The sequence below is a fragment of the Artemia franciscana genome, chromosome 13 (assembly GCF_032884065.1).
Source record: "Artemia franciscana chromosome 13, ASM3288406v1, whole genome shotgun sequence".
Taxonomy (NCBI): Eukaryota; Metazoa; Arthropoda; class Branchiopoda; order Anostraca; family Artemiidae; genus Artemia; species Artemia franciscana.
The window spans coordinates 6,584,319-6,606,521 of NC_088875.1; the positions used below are offsets into that span (position 1 = coordinate 6,584,319).

The following is a 22,203-nucleotide window of genomic DNA, read 5'->3' on the forward strand; positions in this document are numbered from 1 at the left end:
ATATTGGTATTAATTTTGAAATTCGCAATTCAAATTATCTATAGCAAATGGTTCTGTCAAGCGAATATATTTGGGCCATGGGACAGTAGTTTGTTAAATTGGTAAAATCCTTAGACTTCAATAATTTTTCTGCTACTGAGTTATTTCAAGAAAATGTTTGATGATAGTTGCAAGAAACAATCTTGACCAAAAGAATGTACCCTGACAAGCTTTCCTTTATTTTAAAAATTTTAGCAGGTGTTTATTGGAATTGGACATGGTATATTTGCAGTGAGGTTCATATAGATAATTCGAGACGACTTCTAAGTAAATTTGATAGATTATTAACAAATGGTTTTGTCAACTGAATATTTTTGGAAGGTTTCTAAGTTTGACAGGTTATTAGCAAATGGTTCTGTCAACTGAATCATTTTAGAACGTTTCTTAGGACAGTGGATTGTCAAATTGGTAAAAATTTTAGACTTGAATCATGTATTTGTCGTGCAGCTTGCATGTTTTAAGGAAATTAAATAAAAAAAACAAGTTTTTTTAACTGAAAGTAAGGAGCGACATTAAAACTTAAAACGCACAGAAATTACTTCGTATATGAAAGAGGCTGCTTCCTCATCAACGCCCCGCTCTTTACGCTAAAGTTTGACTCTTTCTCTTAATTCTTCTTTTTAAAACAGTAAAAAACTTTAGCGTAAAGAGCGGGGCGTTGATGAGGAAGCAGCCTCTTTCATATACGAAGTAATTTCTGTGCGTTTTAAGTTTTAATGTCGCTCCTTACTTTCAGTTAAAAAAACTTGTTTTTTTTATTTAATTTCTGAACGTTTTTGAATCAATGCATGTTTTGATTTTGGCTCTCCGCAGAGGAATAATCAAAACGAAATTTGCATTTTTTTTTTTTGGCTTAATGGCTTTCTCATAATTTTGATCGAATGGTTTTGAGAAAAAAAGAGCGGGGGACGAAACCTAGTTGCCCCCCGATTTTTTGGTTAATTAAAAAGGCAACTAGAACTTTTAATTTTTTACGAATCTTCGTATTTTTTTACTTCGTATATGAAAGAGGCTGCTTCCTCATCAACGCCCCGCTCTTTACGCTAAAGTTTGACTCTTTCTCTCAATTCTTCTTTTTAAAACAGTAAAAAACTTTAGCGTAAAGAGCGGGGCGTTGATGAGGAAGCAGCCTCTTTCATATACGAAGTAATTTCTGTGCGTTTTAAGTTTTAATGTCGCTCCTTACTTTCAGTTAAAAAAACTTGTTTTTTTTTATTTAATTTCTGAACGTTTTTGAATCAATGCATGTTTTGATTTTGGCTCTCCGCAGAGGAATAATCAAAACGAAATTTGCATATTTTTTTTTTTTGGCTTAATGGCTTTCTCATAATTTTGATCGAATGATTTTGAGAAAAAAAGAGCGGGGGACGAAACCTAGTTGCCCCCCGATTTTTTGGTTAATTAAAAAGGCAACTAGAACTTTTAATTTTTTACGAATCTTTTTATTGGTAAAAGATTTACGTAACTTATAAATTAGCTTACGTAAAGAACTTTTGTATTCTCATGTTTTTATTACATATATGAGGGGATTCGCCCCATCGTCAGTACCTCGCTCTTTACACTAAAGCTTAAATTTTATCCCAATTCATTAAGAATGACCCCCTGAATCACAAAAGCCGTAGAATAAGTAGTTGAAATTACTGAAAATACTTTAGCGTAAAGAGCGAGGTATTAGAAGGAGGTGAGCCCCTCATATGGGTAATAATTTCTGTTTGTTTTAAGTTTTATTGCTGTTCCTTACTTCCAGCTGAAAAAGCTTTTTCACTTTTATTTTTTAATTGTTTTTTTTTTAAATAATGCTAGTAGCCTATATCCTGCTCTCCCTTCATGCAAATTTTCTTCTCGCATTACAAATTCTCAAAGGAAAGTTCCCCCAGCATATCCCCCTCTTCTCAACCCCTCCCCCAAACCAAAAAAATCCTCCTGAAAACGCCTGTATACTTCCCAATAACCATTACTATATGTAAGCACAGGTCAAAGTTTGTAACTTGTTGCCCCTCCCACGGGGACTGTGGGGGAGTAAGTCGTCCCCAAAGACATAGTTATAAGGTTTTTCGACTACGCTGAATAAAATGGCTATCTCAGAATTTTGATCCGTTGACTTTGGGAAAATAATTAGCGTGGGAGGGGGCCTAGGCGCCCTCCAATTTTTTTGGTCACTTAAAAAGGGCACTAGAACTTTTCATTTCCGTTAGAATGAGCCCTCTTGCAACATTCTAGGACAACTGGGTCGATACGATCACCCCTGGGAAAAAGAAAAAAAAACAAAAAAACAAAAAAACAAAAAAACAAATAAACACGCATCCGTGATCTGCCTTCTGGCAAAAATGCAAAATTCCACATTTTTGTAGATAGGAGCTCGAAACTTCTACAGTAGGGTTCTCTGATACGCTGAATCTGATGGTGTTATTTTCGTTAAGATTCTATGACTTTTAGGGGGCGTTTCCCCCTATTTTCTAAAATAACGCAAATTTTCTCAGGCTCGTAACTTTTGATGGGCAAGACTAAACTTGATGAAACTTATATATTTAAAACCAGCATTAAAATGCGATTCTTTTGATGTAGCTATTGGTATCAAAATTCCATTTTTTAGAGTTTTGGTTACTATTGAGCCGGGTCGCTCCTTACTACAGTTCGTTACCACGAACTGTTTGATATTTAATGTTACATACTAGAATGAAGCTTGAATCAAGGAATATAGCCTGAGATCTCTTCCTTGATTTTGAACTTTGTTGAACTTATCTTGAACTTGATCTTGTTAATATTAACAAGTTCATATTTGTATTGGACATGATATAGACTACTAGTAGCGGGGTGAAAATACGCAATTGAAATGATTTACACGTAAATGTGACGGATTATTTGAAAGAGGTTCTGTCAAGTGAATAGTTTTTAGAAGCTTATGGCAAAAAGATTTTAAGAATACTTAGATTTTCTTTGGAAGCAAATTTGTTTTTGGGGACAACGACATTCTTATTGTTTGAGTTTTTACAAAAGAAAGCATTGTAAAATTCTACGAGTCAGCTCGTTTTATCTCCCAAATGTAAAACTACTAGAAATCACCACTTATAACTAAATGAAACCCCAAAAAACAGAAATTTCAATAGATAGCCTAGTCAAACAACAAATGAGCAAAACTCAATTGGAGAAGGACTGACAGCCTCCATGCTTTCTGAAGACCAGAAAATAATTTTTACTTTACTAAAATATTTAAAATCAATGAAATTGAAGCTTCAGCTTAATATGCATGTACTGATGTTGGTTTTTTAAAGTATTAACAATTCTTTATTTATTAAAGTGAAAACAAATGAAACAAGCGAAAACATTTACAAATTTCTTGCCAGAGAAATTGATTCCCACTGGAAGGAAAATAATCTGTAACATTTTCTCTCCGCTATAAATTTCTCAAATCATTCCCCTATTCTAAAAAAAAAAATCTCATACAAAATATGCATCCGTATATGTTCCAATAACAAACAGTATCTGTAAGTAATTGTAAAACTACAATACCTAAAATGGCACATAAACTTCTACAATGGTGTTCTTTTATCGTTTTGCAGCTAGGGAGGGAGGGAGATACCTAAAAGGGTGCATTTAAGCCCTAAAACATCGTAGCTCTCATTGAACCCTCAGATAAACATTAAACTTAATTTTTAGGGAGAGACAAAGGGAGCTTGAGCTTGAAAGTATTTTAATTGTCAGAACTGCAACCAGGATTTTTGTATGGGGGTATACTTTCGGGCTTGGGGCAAGAGAAACCTTCGAAAACGCATAAAATATGTAAAATTGGCATCTACTTTCTTAAGTTTTCCGATATTATTTCTGGTGTCTGCTATTATTATGGAAATCAGGAGTAACAGTAAGTCCCAAAATGAAAAGAATTTATTCCATTTAAGAGGGAAACTAACCCTTCCTTATCAACTCCACCATCTTATGGTCAGAAAAACTAGTGTGCTGATTAGATCAGAAATTAAGAGTTCTTGTCCCTTTTTTGAAGTTCCAAAGTGTTTGGAGACTGAAAAACAGTGTTGGAGTGGTATTTTCCAAAAGCCAACTATATCTTCAAAGGAAAACCAAGTCTTCTCAATTTTTTTGGTGCCATATGTTTTTAATTTAATCTTAATGGTTTTCACCTATATCTATATTTGTTTCTCCTTCTTTATCTTAATTCGATGCCCTACTACGGCCAAAATGTGCATAGCATCAGATTAAAGTCATTTCAATAAAAATTTAATTGTTTTTTTTTTTCTCCATTGTAAGATACTTGTGATATGTAAATTCCTCTTTTTCAGGTTACTAAGCACTTCTAAGCAGAAGGTAAAGGAAAATACAACTGAAATGATGTTCCGAGATCATGAAAATCATAGTCCCGGGGGGGGGGAGGGCAATTTACTTAGTGGCTTTTTTCTGCAAGGGGGCTATTTTCTGCGGTGGTGTGATTCCTGTGGTGGTGTATTTTCTCTGTTTGTTTTGTTTTTTTTGCTGAGTTATACATTCCACAAAGGGATTTTTTTTCCATTGGTATCTTTTCCATGGAGGGGGGATTTGGGGAAGTTATTATTTTAAGAGGGGGTATATTCTATGGTTTATTCAGGTTACTCATTGGGCAAGGGGGTGGGGGTGGCTTGAGGGTAAATGCCGACCACCATTCAAGCTTAGTGTAAGTGAAACGAATAAAAATGTATTCTTCCATACACCTTTTTATATTTATCTGGAGGGTCATGAAGAATTAAATAATTTGACAATAAAAAGATATCTTTTTGGAATTCTTCATCCTCCTAACTACACAATTAAACAACATCCTCATTCAAAATAGCTGATCTAATGAATTATAAAGCAATTCAGTTTAGTTAAATGATGCAATAAATGCATTTGAATTGTTTTTTCCCAATTAGAGCAGTATGGGGTCTTTACGTACTGTAAGGGCACTACTCCGGTGTACTATCAAAGTTGCCGGACCTTTGTATCCTCTCAATTAGTATTAATAGAGCGCATCAATAGAGAGTACCCGTGACCAAAAGAAGTTACCAATTTTTTTCACGTCTGGTCTGTCGAGCTTCTGGTCTTTCCCTTGGGAAAATGTTTTCCAGAAACAATACATTCGATTTCCAAACATAATGTTGTAGTATTGCAACATCCTCATGTCGTAAATACTGTATCACAATGTTTTAGTTTTTGATGAAAATGCATTTGAATGCCAAGTAATTCGTCATTAAAAAAATGTAATGGTTCCTAGGGATATCTTATCTGAAGAGCATTGCGTAATCACATATGCTTGTTGTGAATAGTTGAAATGAAACTGAAGGGACAAAAGCTCCAACAACAAGAAGTTTTTTATGGAATCTAATTTACAATTGGAAAAAATCTTTTTTTTACTCTAATGGTAGCTAGCACGCTCCTTCTTTAATGACCAGCGACACTTGTTTTGATTTCAAAAATAATAATGACTACATCCGGTTAGGCATCTTTTTTGTAATGAAATGGTCCCAAGCATACTGGTTTTCCATTACTGAGCTTGCGCATGATTTTGGGCCCCCATATTCCTCTCCATGACCCTCTCCAGGGCCACAATGCTCCCACTGACTTTGTTTCCAGCTCTCCCAACTTGTTTTGCCCAAACTTTTTTCAATCTCTTTTTTCTACCTTAAGTTTTTGTTTTTATTAATTTATGTAAAAGACTACGTTATTATAAAAAAGCAACAGAATTTAATTATAAATAATTCCCACAAAAAATTTTTTAATAGAAAAGTAAATAACGCAAAAATGTACCTGACTAATGAACCAACAGCTAATTAGGGTTAAACTCTAATTGCCGTCAAAAAAGCATGTCAAAACCTTTCAAATTTTTTCTACCATTAGCTAATTGGATAAGGGATATTCTCCACACTTCCTATTGACTGATAAAGGCTATTAGCCACATACAATTTGGTTTTGAAGATTTTAAGAAGCTAAACGTTAATGTAAAATATTTGATGTAAAAGCGTGCTATATATATGCTTTAAATATGTAGGGTGGGGAGTTTCAATTAAGGTAAATACAGATATCTAAACAAGTGTCTTCGTGAATGTAATGATGATATTTTAATATTGCATAAGGCCCCCTCCCTCTTCATTCTATTAGAGATTATTAGATTAGAGCAAAGGGGTAACACGACATTTGCTGATACCCGCTCCCTTAATATTATATCATTAATATTTTTTAATATGTGATGATTCCGTAGAACCAGTACCTAAACTATCAAACGTGATAAGACTCAAAAATGGAGAATCTGGTCCATCAGTTGCGACAACGCCAAATCGGGCAGCTAAAGCAAATGCCAATGCTCAAGTGCCTGAAGTAATCGAAATCCAAAAACATGAAAAAAATAAAATGAACACCGAAGACACTGGCGGTTAGAGGATATGCAAAAACGGCAATTAAAAGCGTTTCAAAAATAAAAATGAAAAGCAAAGACACACATGGTTATAAGATAAGTCAAAACGAGAATTAGAGTATGTCAAAAATAAAAATGAAGATCTAAGACACATGCGGTTAGAAGAACAGTGGCATCATAATCTTTATCACCAACAATATGTGGTACAAAACCAAGCGCATACGTACAAAGATACCATTAACTCTAAAATTAAATGTTACATATTGCTAAATCTTACCATTACTAAAACATTACAATCTTACCATGTTACCATTATTAAAAGTAAATGTTACATATTAGAATCTCGGACCCTTCATCATTACTTGTATTCACTGTGGAACCCTCGATTTTCCGGAGGAAATATTAGCAAAAAAGGGTATTTCATCTGGAGATTGCTTCTTGAATGGTCGAATTGCAATGTCACCACCTTAATTTGTAAATGAATTGGTTTGCATTTATAAAGGACGTCTCTTGCTCTCTTTAGAGTTTCATAATCGTATTCGAAACTAGGATTCACATTTTCCCTTGGTGGTTATAACAAACTTGTGGTGCCTTTCTGACATAAAATAGAGGCTCAAATCTGTGGTTAGAAGACAAGGGACAATGAGAATCCATCTTTAGAAGCGTGCCGCGTGCCAAATGTTGGGACCCAGTGGCCAAGCCATCGAGCTTCTAGTACTATATATATATATATATATATATATATATATATATATATATATACATATTAAATCTAAACACAGAAGTAGCATATATTATACATGATAACACATGTTATGTAGGCCTACACATAAATATGACACATGTTAGCAATTTGGTGCGGTTTTTTTTTTTTCAAAACTTTCCTTTCAGACATCTAGTACTCAATCATTCTTATTTTATCATCTTGCTCGAAATGAAGAAAAACAGGAAAAACTTCGAGAAGAAATCCGCAGATTTCTCCCAACACCTGATGCCAAGCTGAAACCAGAAAATTTAACTGACATGAAATATCTTAAAGCTTGCGTCAAAGAAAGTCTTCGACTATCACCTGCTGCTTTTGGTAATTCCAGATACAACAATACAGACATGGTAATCTGTGGTTACCGGGTTCCAAAAGGCGTAAGTACTAACTTTTTTCCTATATTACTGTTTTAATCCAATCACTTCAACCTATTTATATCGGAAATAATAAAATCCTTATATTACTGACGTACAATCACCTATACTAGCTTGAACTGCAGTGCCATCAAAATTGCTTAGTTGTTGCAGTCGAGAGGTGAAACGTGGTAAAAAGACAAGTTACACTTGCCTTTTATAGCTGATAACCTAATCGCTGGGATTGACTAGTAGCTAATAAATGGAAAGATACTTCCAAAATACAGAGGTATTCTACTACAAAAACTTTCACTTTCAATAAAGTACCCCAGTCCGAGGGGGCAAGCGGGTAACTATATAATTTTCTATTGCACAATACTAAAGAAACAAACATAACTACGCAAAGAGTCCGACCGCAAAGAATCCCCAAAGAATCCGTATAAAAAAAAATCAAAGATTTAGGAGCGAAAATCAAAGTTGTTTTCAGTAATGCAATACTACTGTTTTTTTCTGTTGGTAATCACAAATGAGAATTCAGGGCGCGTCGTTTTTTTTTTTTGGTATTTGAGTTGGTCTGAGCTAAATTCTAGAAATCTTGAAAAATTCGAAGAAAATACCTATAATGAGAAAAAGGCTGAACGAATAAAATCTAAAATATTTATAACTCCTAATGATCATAAGCTGTGTTATTATAGAGCCGTATTACAGAAGACTAAGAAAATCACCAAGAAACCACAGAAAATATTTCAAAGAAAAACTCAAATCCTTATCTCTGTATTTGGGATTGAAATCTGTATTATAGAATTCCCATGTATCTGAATTTGATGCTGTATTCAAGACCATTCCATATTCCAAGGGCGTTTACATAACTTAAACGTGGCTTAAGTTGAAAATCCTGGGTGCTGTTAAATCTAATTTCCTATATACACTTTATGCGTTTTTTTTTCGAACACACAATAAGGAATTTATTCTAAGATAATATTAAGGAACATTAGCATAAGATCTATTTCCTGTCTAGTCCTGTGATTTCCTTCATTTATCTATTTGTCTACTAAATTTATCTATTTTTGCAGGTTTTTTTTTGCTATTTAAGTTGGTTTGAGTTTAAGTCTAAAAATTTTGAAAAAAAACTATAAATGTAAATAATATCTAAAATGATAATAAGTTGTGTTATTATAAACCGTATTACAAAAAACTAAGAAAAATCACTAGGAAATCAATGAGAAAATTCGCCAAGAAAAATTTGAAAATCTTCATTTTGTATTTGGGATTGAAATCTGTATTATAGAGTTCTCATATAATTTGAATTTGATTGTGTATACCAGATCACTCCATCTTCAAGGAACGTTTACATAACTTAAGCAAGACTTAAGTCTGGGTGCTGTTAAGTCTAATTTCCTAGATACTACTTTACGCGTTTTTTTAACACACAATAAGGAATGAATTCCAAAATAAAATTAAGGAATATTATCACAAGATCTATTTTCCGTTTAGAGCTGCAATTTCCCTTATTTATCTATTTGTCTACTGAACTTGTGTTACTTATAAGCAGGATCTTAACAAGCGGTTAATAAAGGACCCACTATCAGAGTCGCCATTCGGGGGGGGGGGGGGGTCAGAGGTGGACAAATGCCCACCCCAGATTTTCCAGGTGGGCCCAAGCTTCCACCAGAAAGGGCCCTTTTCCGGCCATAACTACCCATTATGTCCAACATAATCCATTCTGGTCAAATGATTTGAACTAACTGCACGCCTATTAGCCAAAGAGCGTAATTACCTGACGACCCTTGGGGTAATTACGCTATTTGCTATTAATCATTGTAATCTTTGAAATTAAGTTAGATTCATAATAAAAGTCTTAAGTTCTGTCAAATGCCCCACGCCTACCCCGAGAGTTGGCCCACATTGCGCCTCTGCCCACTATGCATGATCTCTATTGGTTGATATTGAAGCTGATGGTATTTTTTTTAATAAAAAATAAAATATAGAGTCAGTCTACTTCAGGTTAGAGACACTGTTAACCCAGCATGTTTCCAGCTTCATCATAATTCTTAAACTGAAATTGTAGTTTTTTTTTAAGTTTTTTGATGGAGGTAAAAATCGGAGTAGAAACGTTACACAAATAAATATTATTTCTTCAAAGACTCCACAACACATTGTTCAAATAAAATGACTAGAAGTTTTTCCCTGGAATTTTAGAATTCAACAAAACCATTGCTTAACTGAACAAACAAACTGAAGTAACAAAATAGGAGGAGGAGCAAAAAGCTTTTAGCACACTGGCTAAACGCTCTGGATAGTCTTTAATCGGCCCAAATGTCAATAAATTTTTAAATGCAGTTTTAGTTCTCTTACAATACTCAAGCTAACTGAGTTTTCTGGATCTTTGTAGATATTTCAGAAATATATTGTGGTGATTTTTACAATTATTTACAGTAGGAGAAAACTTTTTGCTCATTTAGTTTCAATCACAAATTTAATTTGTCTATTTGTAATTCGCTCCCTATCTGAATCTATGAATATTAAGAAGTGTCGAAGTGCATCGTTTCAATGTGATTCTGATGAAAATTCCTTTTTTTAGTGCATGATCACTATGCCGAACCAATACATGTCTACTCTTGAATGCTATTACAAGGAAGCAGACAAATTTTTGCCAGAACGGTGGCTGAAAGGAGATGATTTAGAGGTTAAAACAAATCCATATGTCACTTTACCTTTTGGCTTCGGGCCAAGAATGTGTATTGGCCGCCGAATTGCTGAACAAGAAATGTGGCTTCTTACTGTCAAGGTAATTGATATTTTTCCACATTTCTTAGGATTAGTTCCCAGTTATTATTAACTAGCTTAAATCAACGCTTACCGTGAAACTTCCACATAAACTATCAGCTACTATATGCATACGCAGGGTTATATTCGGTAGACAACCCAAATAAAGTTTTGATGCTCCCCCTGAGAAAATTTTAAGATTATTTTTCCAGTTTCTTTGATAATTTTTCATTTATTTGATTTGTTTTATTAGATAATACTCTCTAATTTACAAGACTCTCTTCCACTCTTAAATAAATATTGACACCTTCAGATTACCTGGTAGTAGCCGCTTAATAAGGATGATACTTTATAGTAAACGGACTACTAACACAAAGTAAAAGAATGGTGATGAAAAATGTTTTAATCCTCTTGCGTGGCAAGATTTTCTGTTAATCATCGATTATTATGAAAGATCAATATTAGGTTGATATAGTTTTCATCTCGTATTGATTCTTTTTATAATTTCTTTTTGTATTTTTGTTGCTATGTTGAAAGTTTTTTTAAGTGGTGTTTCAGTATTTCACTAGTTGAACAGCCCTAGAGATGGGGTATTCTTTATGTATATATTGAAAGGAGTTGATTTTTAGGTGGAGGGTCCTTTCAACACACAGTGCTGAGGTTGATTGGGTTTAGAAAATAAAAAAAAATAGAAGTTTTATTTTTCAAGAGACTGGATGACAGTAGTGGGAGGCAGGATGCTTTTTAAGAGAGCCAGAGGGGGTAAACTATTGGAGCTACTAGTGCCTCCAGACGCTATTAAGCACACCAGGGGCTGATGCACTGTTAGAGCACACGTTTGTTGTACACCTACGTAACAGGGTATGTTTTACAGGATACAGGTGCATGCTACGTAATAGGGAGGTTTTACCTTGATTGTTATGCAATAGGGTTTGGTTGTTACATCATAATTTTTTCATTGTTAAGTATTAGGACGTTTGGAGTCAACTTAGTTAAGCAAGTAAATTTTATTAAAACATTTTCTTGAAAACATTTTTAATACATTTCTGGACATTTTTTAAGACATATCTCTTCAAAGCGTTTTTCAAGACGTTTCAATATTATACAAGATGTTTTTAAGACATTTCTTCAATGTGTTTTCAGGATTTGTATGGTTTTTACTTAATAGGGAATGTTTGCTTATGTTAAGGAAGAAGCATTCTAGAGTGACCTGTTTCTTCAGGGGCCCGTGGGGGATCCCCGCTTGTAAATCATGAGGATAAACACGTGAGATATAACGTACTGCTACGGCATTTTTTCTATCAAGGCTTTTTCTTTTAGAGATTCCATTTCTTTGCAAGACTTTTTTCTCAGGCAAGACTTTTTTTCAATCTACACGATAAGATGTTTCCCGATCAGTGAATTAACTGTCTCGCTTAATAAAATCATTAAATGGATTGTGTGTTCCCATATGGCTGCAATAATTGACATACAGAGGGTAAAATCGATTACAAAAAATTACTTACATTTTGTAGTCATCTAAATTTTAAGTAAACTTATAGCGAGTGTTACCATACAATATTGGGGCTTGTTCATAACATAGTTTTTGAATAATAGTATCTTTTACTGTATTGGAGCTTGAATTTGCTATAAAATAAAAGCGAAAATATATTTATGGCTTGATTGTGGTACACCTTTATATAGGTACAAAACTCTTTCCTTTCTTCTTCACTAAAAAGAACTTCACGCTTATATTATTTCCAAAATTCATCCTAAAACAAGAAATCTAAAAAGTAAAGGCTTTGTATTGGATACACAAATTCTATACAATTCTATAAATAAAAACGTTATGACTCATGAAATCACTGAAGAAGTAATTAAAACTCAACAACAAAAAAAACATAAAAAAATGTTACAAAGGGTAAAACATAAGCAAAAAGGAACCTTGAATTAAAAAAAGGTTGGAAACCTACGAAACAATTCCAACGGGGGGCCCTAAAATTTAGTCTCACCAGGGGACCAATTAGCGAGCAATTCCAACTGGCCCCTAGCTTAACAACTAGGAAACCCTAGAATCAATTTTCATAGACACCCTAGGATCCAATTCCAACCAGACCCTAGCGAGCAATTCCAGCGGGAGCCCCCCCGCATCCCATTCCATCGAGGCCCTAACAACCAATTCCAAGGGGGGCCCTTGCATCCAATTTCACCGCAACCCACAGCTGCCAAATATAATTCCAACGGAGCCCTGGTAATCAATTCCAACGGGGCCCCTAGATTCTTATTCCGTCAGGGGATCCCTAGCAATAAATTGCAGGGGTATGTTTTGTTAGAGATAAGTTTAAACCATACTAAGAGTTATTTCTGAGAGCTCGAAGCGAAAATATCCCTTTTTTTTACCAGGTGTTAGATTTCAGTCCTCCTCCACCCGAAAATTCTTTTAACATCTCCCGCGATAAATTTAAGCTGTAGATCGTGTTACTCAAAGCAATTCATGCCACCGTGAAAACATCTGGCTGGACCATGGCACCCCTGTGATACATATTGTTATTCCTAAGACATTTTTCATATATTTTAGGTTAAAAATCATGCATTAAATCCATTTGTTCATGTTTTTGCAAGCCAATCCTCTACACCTTGTCCATTCACACTACCATGCCAAACTATTACTGAACCTCTACCACCATCTAGCAGGCCTTCATACAAGACATTTCCCAGAAATTTTCTGTTAAAAATCGTGCAATAAAACCATTAATTGATGTTTACGCAACTCAATGCTCCTTGATGCTCCAAGTCAGTTCACGTAACCTTGCAACGCTATGGCTGGCCCTCTGGCACACTCTAGCAAACCATTTCATCATTCCTAAGACAATTTCAAGATAATTTTTGTTGAAAATTATGCATTAAATCCACCCGTTCATGTTTATGCCAGCCAAACCTTCGTGATACAACTTTCCAACTTATACAACAATGTAGGAATATTACTGGCCCTAAGACACTCTCAGGGACCGCTCAGTCACTTTTAGAACGCTCCTTACATCTTTTTTTTGGCAACCAGTATGCAGATAGTGCCTTTTGATTTATTTTTTAAGGAATATGTAGTTTTAAAACATAATGGGTAAATTGTATAAGCTAGTGGATAGACCCACCTAATATCCCTAGAGACATAGCTACTGGAATTTTGAACTATGCTGAGCAAAATGGTTTTCTCAAAATTTTGACTGGAATTGTTTGGAAAATTATATCCTACCGAGGAGGGCTCCTTACCACCTCGTCACTTATAGCTTTTATAACAGGTACTATTACTTTTCATTTCCTATCAAATTAGCACCATTAAAAGTTTCAATGATATTATTAGCTAGGATAGAGCAAAGCCACTGGTTAAATTGCTCATATGGCCTTTTGAAAACTTACATCCATACAGTCATTTTTTATTGAAACTCCCCTTAAGTGTTCCCAAAAGTCTCTTTTTAAGGCCCTCGATGTCATTACCAAAAGTAACATAGAAGCTCAATTGTATAAATAATGTCTTCTGGCTAGTTCAAAATCTGCCACATTTTACATTGAAAGGTTAAACTTAATAATGTAAGCCGTTGTACAGATATTGCTTGGTAACTCTTAATGATACGTTATCACAGTTCGTTTCAATTTGGTTTAATATCCAGCTTAACATTCCTTGGTATCTTCACTTAATACTCTTAGCTTGAGAAGCAGCAAGAACAGTAGTAGCACTAGTTACATTAATAGCCGTATGAACATAACCCCGAAGCAGGGCTAACAAAGCCTCTTGACAATCTCTCTGGGCACAGTGCTTCGATTTATTTCAATACAATTTAAATATTTCCATATATATTCATCTTAATAGTCTTAGTTTTTTATGGCACTTGGTATTAACCAAGCGACATATAACAATCGCAAATTCCGTCGGGCTGTCTGTCGGTCCCGGTTTTGCTACTTTAGGCACTTCCGGGTAAGCTAGGACGATGAAATTTGGCAGGCGTATCAGGAACCAAACCAGATTAATTTACAAATAGTCTTTTTCCGATTTGACCATCTGGGGGAGAGTGGGGGCCGGTTAATTCGGAAAAAATAAAAGTAATGAAGTATTTTTAAGATATGAACGGTTGGTCAGATCTAAATGAAATTTGATTTTTGGAAGGATATCGTGTCTCAGAGCTTTTATTTTAAATCCAGACCAGATCTGGTGACATTAGGGGGGGGGGGGTTAGGAGGGGGATTTAAAATCTTGGAAAACACTTAGAGTGGAGGGATCGGGATGAAACTTGGTGGGGGAAATAAGGACCAAATCCTAGATACATGATTCACATAACCGGAACGGATTCGCTCTCTTTGGGGTGTTTGGGGGGGGGGTAATTCTAAAAATTAGAAAAAATAAGGTATTTTTAACTTACGAACGGGTGATCGGATCTCAATGAAATTTGATATTTAGAAGGATATCGTGTCTCAAAGCTCTTATTTCAAATCCCGACCTGATCTGGTGATATTGTGGGGAGTTTTGCGGGGAAACCTAAAGTCATGAAAAACGCTTAGAGTGGAGGGATCGGGATGAAACTTGATGGGAAAAATAAGCAAAAGTCTTTGATACGTGATTGACATAATTGGAACGGATCCGCTCTATTTGGGGGAATTGGGGGGGGGGCTAATTAAAAAATTAGAAAAAATGACGTAGTTTTAACTTACGAAGGACTAACTAACCGGGGACCGGAAATTTTAGAAAATACTTAAGGCGGAGAGATCAGGATGAAACTGGATGGGAAGAATAAAACAAGTCTAAGATACGTGACTGACATAACCGGACTGGATCCGCTCTCTTTGGTGGAGTTGGGGCGGGGGGTAATTCGGAAAAATCAGGTATTTGTAACTTACGAACGGGTGATCAGATATTAATGAAATTTTATATTTAGAAGGATCTTGGGCTTTAAAGCTTTATTTTAAATTCTGACCAGATCCTGTGACATTAGGGGGAGTTGGAGGGGAAACAGGAATTCTTGGAAAATGTAAAAACTGGGGTATTTGTATCTTAAGAATAGGTGATCGGATCTTAATGATACTTGATATATAGAAGGATCTTATGTCTCAGATGCTCCAATTTCGACTCGTTTTTGATCCGGGGACATAGGTGGTTGGAGGAGGGAAACAGAAATCTTGAAAAATGCTTAGAGTCGATAGGTCTGGAAACCTGATGGGAAGAATAAGAACAAGTTCTAGATACGTGATTGACACAATTGGAACGAATCCGTTCTCTGTGGAGGAGCTTGAGGTGTTAATTTGGAAAATTTAGAAAAATTGAGGTATTTTTAACTTCAGAACGAGTGACCGGATCTTAATGAAATTTGATATTTAGAAGGAATTCATGTCTCAGAGCTCTTATTTCAAATCCTGACCAGATCTGTTGACATTGGGGGAGTTGGAGGGGAAGCGGGAAATCTTGGAAAACGCTTAGAGTGGAGGAATCGGGATGAAGCTTGGTGGATAGAATAAGCAAATGTCGTAGATACGTGATTGACATAACCGTACTGGATTCGCTCTCTTTGGGGGAGTTGGGGGAGGGGTTCAGTGCTTTGGCGAGTTTGGCGCTTCTGGACGTGCTAGGACGATGAAAATTGGTAGGCGTGTCAGGGAGCTGCACAAATTGACTTGATAGAGTCGTTTTCCCAGATTTGACCATCTGGGGGGCAAAGGGAGAGGAAAAATTAGAAAAATTGAGGTATTTATAACTTACGAGTGGGTGATCGCATCTTAATGAATCTTGATATTTAGAAGGACATCGTGACTCAGAGCTCTTATTTTAAATCTCGACCGGCATTAAGCCTCTGATTTTCCTTTTAAATCAATCTATTGATTCTTAGAAACTTGTTAGAGCTCATACCTATGAGCTCTTGGCTCTTCTGGCCTCGTCACAAGTGCCATGTGAGCTCTTAGATCTTGCTTTTAGCAAAAGTAGCAGTGCAAGTAGTAATAGTAGCAGCAGTAGTAGTAGCCTAAGCTATAATAGCAGTATTGATAGTAATAGACGCAGCAGTAGTAGAAGTAGAAATTGTATTATAATAAATTTATTGTATTTGAGTTTTTTTTAATATCCACCAAAATAATCTCTATAATTTGTGACTGACGTTGATAACGGTCTCAAAACTGTTCCTAAGATACTGGTGATATGCCCTTTTGAAAACTTGCATACGGACGCCGTTTTGTGAATCCGTTAACCTTCCCTCGTAAAACCTCCATGACAATTTAACCTTCACACCCTTAAGCACAGTTGTAATAATAGTTCGATTATTATTATTAGAACTATTAGTACTAGTAGTAATATTAACAGTAATAGTACTAGTACGGTTGCAGCAGTAGTATAAATATTTTAGCCTTCGGTCAGTTGAATGTTCCCCTCATCCCTGCTCGTAGCCTTATTATTATTTGCTATAGAAGTGATATTTAAAGTTAAAGTAAGAGTATCAGTAGAGCTAGTAAATATCGTAGTGGTGGAACTTTCAGTAGTAGCGTGCATACATAGACATTTTATACATTAATTTTAATCTTTACATTTTCTGAGAGGTCTAACTGAACACAAAAATCAATATTTAAAATTAAGTCTTTTTACAATCCGCAGACATGTAGTGCCTTTGGATATAGTTAAAACTTTTCCTTAATCTTAAGTCAAACTTTCAATTAGTTCGAGGTAACGAAATTTAAATAAGGAGTGACCTGGCTTAATAGTAACTGAAAATCTAAAAAGCGGAATATTGATACGAATAGATTTATCAAAATAATCGGATTTTAATGTTGATACTAGGTCTATAAGTTTCATCAAGTTTAGTTTTATCCATCAAATGCTACGAGGCTGAAAAAATTTGGCTTCTATTCTAAAAAAAGAGAAAACACCATAAAGGTCATAGAATCTTAACGAAAATCACACCATCAGATTCAGCATATCAGAAAACCCTACTATAGAGGTTTCAACCTCCTTTCAGCAAAAGTGTGAAATTTTGTATTTTTTGCAAGGAAAAAGATCACGGATTAGTGTTCATTTTTTCCCCAGAGTGATCGGATCGACCCAGTGGTCCTAAAATATCACAAAAGGACTCATTCGAACGGAAATCAAAACTTCTAATGCCCTTTTTAAGTGACAAAAAAAATTGGAGGGCAACTAGCCTCCTCTGACGCTATTTTTTCCCAGAACTACCAGATAGAAATTTTGAGATAGCCACCTTGTTCGGCATAGTAGGAAATTCCAATAACTATGTCTCTGAGGGCGACTGAATCCCGAGCAGACCTCTAAGAAAGGGGTACAAGTTACGAACTTTGCCCAGTGTTTGCATATAGTGTTGGCTATTAGGAAGTTAATAGACGTTTTCAGGGAGATTTTCTCTGGTGATGAGGAGTAGTTCGGGGGGAGGGGTTTACAGGGGATGATCTTTCCATGGAGGAATTTTTTTTGGAGGAAGAGAATTTTCCACAAAGGGGGCACTGGTTTCCCCAATATAATTCAAAAAACGATAAGAAATTCAACAAAAAAAAAAAAATTTCAACTGAAAGTAAGGAGCAACACTAAAACTTAAAACGAACAGAAATTATCACACATACATAAGGGGGTTTGCTCCTTCGTCAAAACCTACTCTTTACGCTAGAATATTTTTAGTACTCTCAATAGAGCTATTCATTCTAATTAAACAGTCTTTGTGATTTAGGGATCATTCTTAAAGAACTGGAACTAAATTTCGTCTTTAGTGTAAAGAGAAAGATATTGACAAGGGGTTGAGTCCCCTCATATACATAATAATTTCTGTTCGTTTTAAGTTTCAATATTGCTCTTTACTTTCATGTAAACAAACTTTTTCTTTTATTTTAGTACCTACCTAGATATAGCCTTAATGGTACTAGTATCACATTAGTCGTGGTGGTAGTAGGAGAAGCCCCTGTAGAATTAGTTTCGGAATTACAATAGCAATAACCCTAGCACCACGTTTTTATAAGTCGAATATCTCCCTTATGATGTCCCAAAAAATTTCACCTTGACACAATAAGCCGTTTATGTCAATACTCCCAGTCTTACTCCGATTATAGTAGTACTTGGGGTAGTTTATGAACAGTAGTAGTAGAAGCAGTATTAGTAAAATTAGAAGTTTCAGTAACGCCCTTAGTGGCGGATACATATTACCTTTTTGTTAATTGATTTTCCCCTTTAAGTATTCTCTGTAATTTTGAACTTAGCGCCCAAACCTATTTTGAAACACGAGTGACAATCTGCATGTACACAATGATACTTGATTTAGTTCAAATTCCCCTCTTCCCAATATTCTTTCAAAATTTTGGTTTTATGAGCATAACATTAATTGTGCATTGTCATTGCTATTAAAAATTATAACAGCAGTAGTACCAGGTGCAGGCTACCTTTTGGTCAGTTGAACATCCAATTCATGATGCTCCAGAAATTTCCTATTGATACTATAAGTCGTTCTAAAAAAATGCTGATAGGCCAGTATTAGCAATCTGTAAGCTTATAGTTGCTTTTGATTTAGTTCTAATTTCCCCTTAACGTTTCCACTTATGGTTATTTCAAAATCCTCAGCCTTTTTATTAATCGCTACAGAAACAGTAGTTTCAGCAATAGTAGTAGTAGCAGTTACGGTGGCAGTAGAAGCTGTGCTAGGTGTAATAGAAGTAATTTTATTAGCTTGCAAATATTACTTTTTTGGTCAATTGATAATCACCCTTATTATATCCTGAAAGTTCCAAATTAATCTATCAGTCGTTCCTGAGTTAAACCCTTTTGAAAAGTCAAATAAACATACTATGTTTTAAGTTAGCTCAAAACTCCCTTAACAGTCCTTGAAAGGAGAGTCGGAATACCCTAAGAATTTTGGGTAGATAAAGGTCAAACATACATTTCTTTCTTAATAACTATTACTATATGTAAACAACGAATTGACCAGTTCAGAACCTTTGCCCTGAGGGCTAGGTTCTCTTTAGGTCCCTCGGTCACTTTTGACTCGTAAAAAGGGACCAGAAATTTTAATTTCTTTTCTAACGACCTCCTACAAAGCTTAAATGAGTTTTCCTAACATGTAAATCTTATATGATCCTTTGATATATCTCACTACAGTTGCCCCGGGCTCTAAGGGTCCACCCAAGACCAAAACTGCTACTTTCATCAAGAAATTCACTGAAAAAATTTAAAATACAGTATGAATAATTTGCAAATAAACTAGGAAAATACAATCACTAAAAAAGCCTTATAGCTAGCATTGTAAGAGATTTTTGCTTACACTAGAACTTTTATAGGAGAACTTCATGTTCAACATTCAAATCCTATGATCTTTTAAAATACTCTTCCACTGTGCCAAGAAACAACTGATTAAAGAGCTTTGATTTAAGATTTAGAGATTTAAGCTTAGAAGTTAAACTGAAATTGACCGTATAAGCTTAAATAAAATTTTCTTGGCATTTTTTTCTGACAAAAAATAACCGTATAAATTAAGAAAAACTTATAAATTAAAATTGACTGCCTAGCCTTAAACAAAGTCCTAATAGCATTTCTTCTGACAAAAAATGTATGAGGTAGAAAACTGTAGAAACAAAAATTGGTTTTATAAACTTCAATAAAATTCTTATTGTTTTTCTTCTGACTAAAAAACTTTTAAAACTAAAAAAAAGGGAAAAGTACACGCTACAATTGAAAATATAAACTTTCTTTGTAAAAATGGTTGAATCTTGGGATATAATAGTATCATATTACATAGTTTAATAAATATAATTAATAAATATTTAAATAAACTTAAACATATTTAACTAATAAATATCATTCCTACCTTCTGTGAGCCTGGTAATAGTATCTAAGCCTGTGAAAATTCCTATTCTTTGTGTCAAACTTTGGCAAAACCGTTAAAAATTCCAGTTGACATGTCTCTTTCTTTCGCAAAATCTATTCAATCGTTTCTGACTTTAGAAAAATCTTGTTCACATATCTCAAGCTCTAGTACACCCCCTATAGGTTTGGTAGCAGTTTCTATGTCCAAGCACAAATGATCCAAGCAAAGAGCTCTCTGGGACACTTTTCAATATAGGCAAAATAGAGGAGTGTCATTAATTGAAACATACTGAGATCTCTCTGACAGATAAGACGTTAACCATTTTAGTGGGACTCCTTGCACTCCAAATAAGGATAGCTTAGACAAAAGAACAGAGTGGTCAACCAAATCAATGATTTTTGAAAAGTCAAGAAATAGACCCAAAACACACAAACCCTTATCTGGACTAACGCGCACAAAATCTGTTGCATTTGAAAATACATACAAGATAGAGAAAGAGGGACGAAAACCATACTGATAGTTAGTTATGAGAGAATTTCCTGTAGTTGATTTAGTAATAAATACAAATGAAGAGAGTCTACGATACACTACTTTTTCAACAGCCTTGGAGATGACGGGAAGAAGGGAAACAGGTCTATAGCTTGGAAATATAGATTAATCACCTTTTTTATGCAAAAGAGAGAGAGGTTAGTTACGTGTGAGATGGGGTTAGAAACGAACTGATTATTTTTTTAAGGATATTATCACTCAGAAAATAACCATCAACTGAACAGCTGCTTGGAAGTTAAGGAATAGTACTAGAAATCTCAGTTGCATTGCATGGAGAAAGGAAAAATAAATTTTCTACCAAGGGAAAACAAATGTCTATGTCACAAATGTCAATGTCAGTGTCACAAATTGTGTGTCACAAATTGAAGAGACACTTCATATGAAAAGGGTGTGAACTTCAACTTTGGAGGGGCTCATTCACCTGTAAATCGGAAGTTCTAGTTTTTTTTAAGAGTCAAGTGATTGATCATAACTACCCTCACCCTCTTTTCCCCAACTGCATTCAATCAGAATTTTTATATAACAAATTTGTTCGAAATAGACGAAAGGTCAGATACAAAATTCAGGGGTGGACAAAGACCACCGAAACCCTTGAGCAAGGGCCGTAAATTATGCCCCGAGAGCATATAAGTTTTTATGGAAGAGGCAGTCTAATAAACTTCTTAGGGGTTCATTGGTTAGAATTTGAATACTCTAGCTCTCTTTTTAAGAGTTCAAAGTACTCGAAGGGTAACTAGTCCCGTCACTAATGCCCTCTCTTCCCTAATTGCATCCTATAAACATTTTCAAAGCCATTTTGCTTAAAATATCCCTAATGGCATATCAAAATGTCTCTCAGGCTGAGCTAATGGGAACTTCCTGGGAGGGTGTAAAGAGGGAGGCATTGAATAGATTTGGATGGAGGAGGAGTTTGTGCAGCAGTGTTTTTCAGGTGGTTTGGTGCTACAGTGAGCTAGCAATAGTATTAGTAGTAGTAGTATTTTCCTTTTCTTTCACATATAAATTAGTTTACGTTTTCCGTTGCTTTTCTTATCAGATCTTTTTCTTTCCAGGTTCTTCAGCAGATGAAGATAGAATGGCACTGTGGTGAACTAGACTGTGTTACCCGAGGTGTCAACATACCTGATAAACCCTTAAACTTCAAGTTTATTGATTTGTAGTTTGATTTTGTAAATGAAACAAGTCAAAATAGAAAATAAAAATAGAATTTGTCAATGTTTTGGATTAATGTATACGACTTGTACATTAGAACTTGCGAGATTCTGAAATCACTGTTGATCATTTTATTACACTTGATAATGGAAATTTGTGCAGAACTTCATTTGTAACCATGATCCATGCAGCTTTAAAACATTTAAAATGTTTTTAATTTAAGCTCCTATTTAAAGAAATGTCGAATATTGTATTTTTTTTTTGCCAGAAGAAAGATCACGGATGTGTATTGATGTATTTGGTTTTGTCTTTTTTTTTTCAAGGGTTCATCTTGTATACCCAGAGTTCCTTGAATATTGAGAGAAGCCTCATTCAAATAGAAATTAAAAATTTTAAGGTTCCTAA

General features: G+C 34.9%; 1 protein-coding gene and 1 long non-coding RNA gene across 2 annotated transcripts in view; one reads left to right on the forward strand and one right to left on the reverse strand.

Annotated features, from left to right (window-relative positions):
- The window catches only part of LOC136034447 (probable cytochrome P450 12a4, mitochondrial), a 58,597-nt gene extending 36,736 nt beyond the window's left edge, over positions 1 to 21,861 (forward strand). Inside the window, exons 6-8 of the mRNA XM_065715629.1 lie at positions 7,304 to 7,552; positions 10,110 to 10,316; positions 21,699 to 21,861. Coding sequence (XP_065571701.1) covers positions 7,304 to 7,552; positions 10,110 to 10,316; positions 21,699 to 21,806 — 564 coding nt within the window. The 3' untranslated portion in view covers positions 21,807 to 21,861. The remainder of the gene's footprint in view (positions 1 to 7,303; positions 7,553 to 10,109; positions 10,317 to 21,698) is intronic.
- The window catches only part of LOC136034449 (uncharacterized), a 67,751-nt gene that overhangs the window by 28,463 nt on the left and 17,085 nt on the right, over positions 1 to 22,203 (reverse strand). The window lies entirely within an intron of this gene.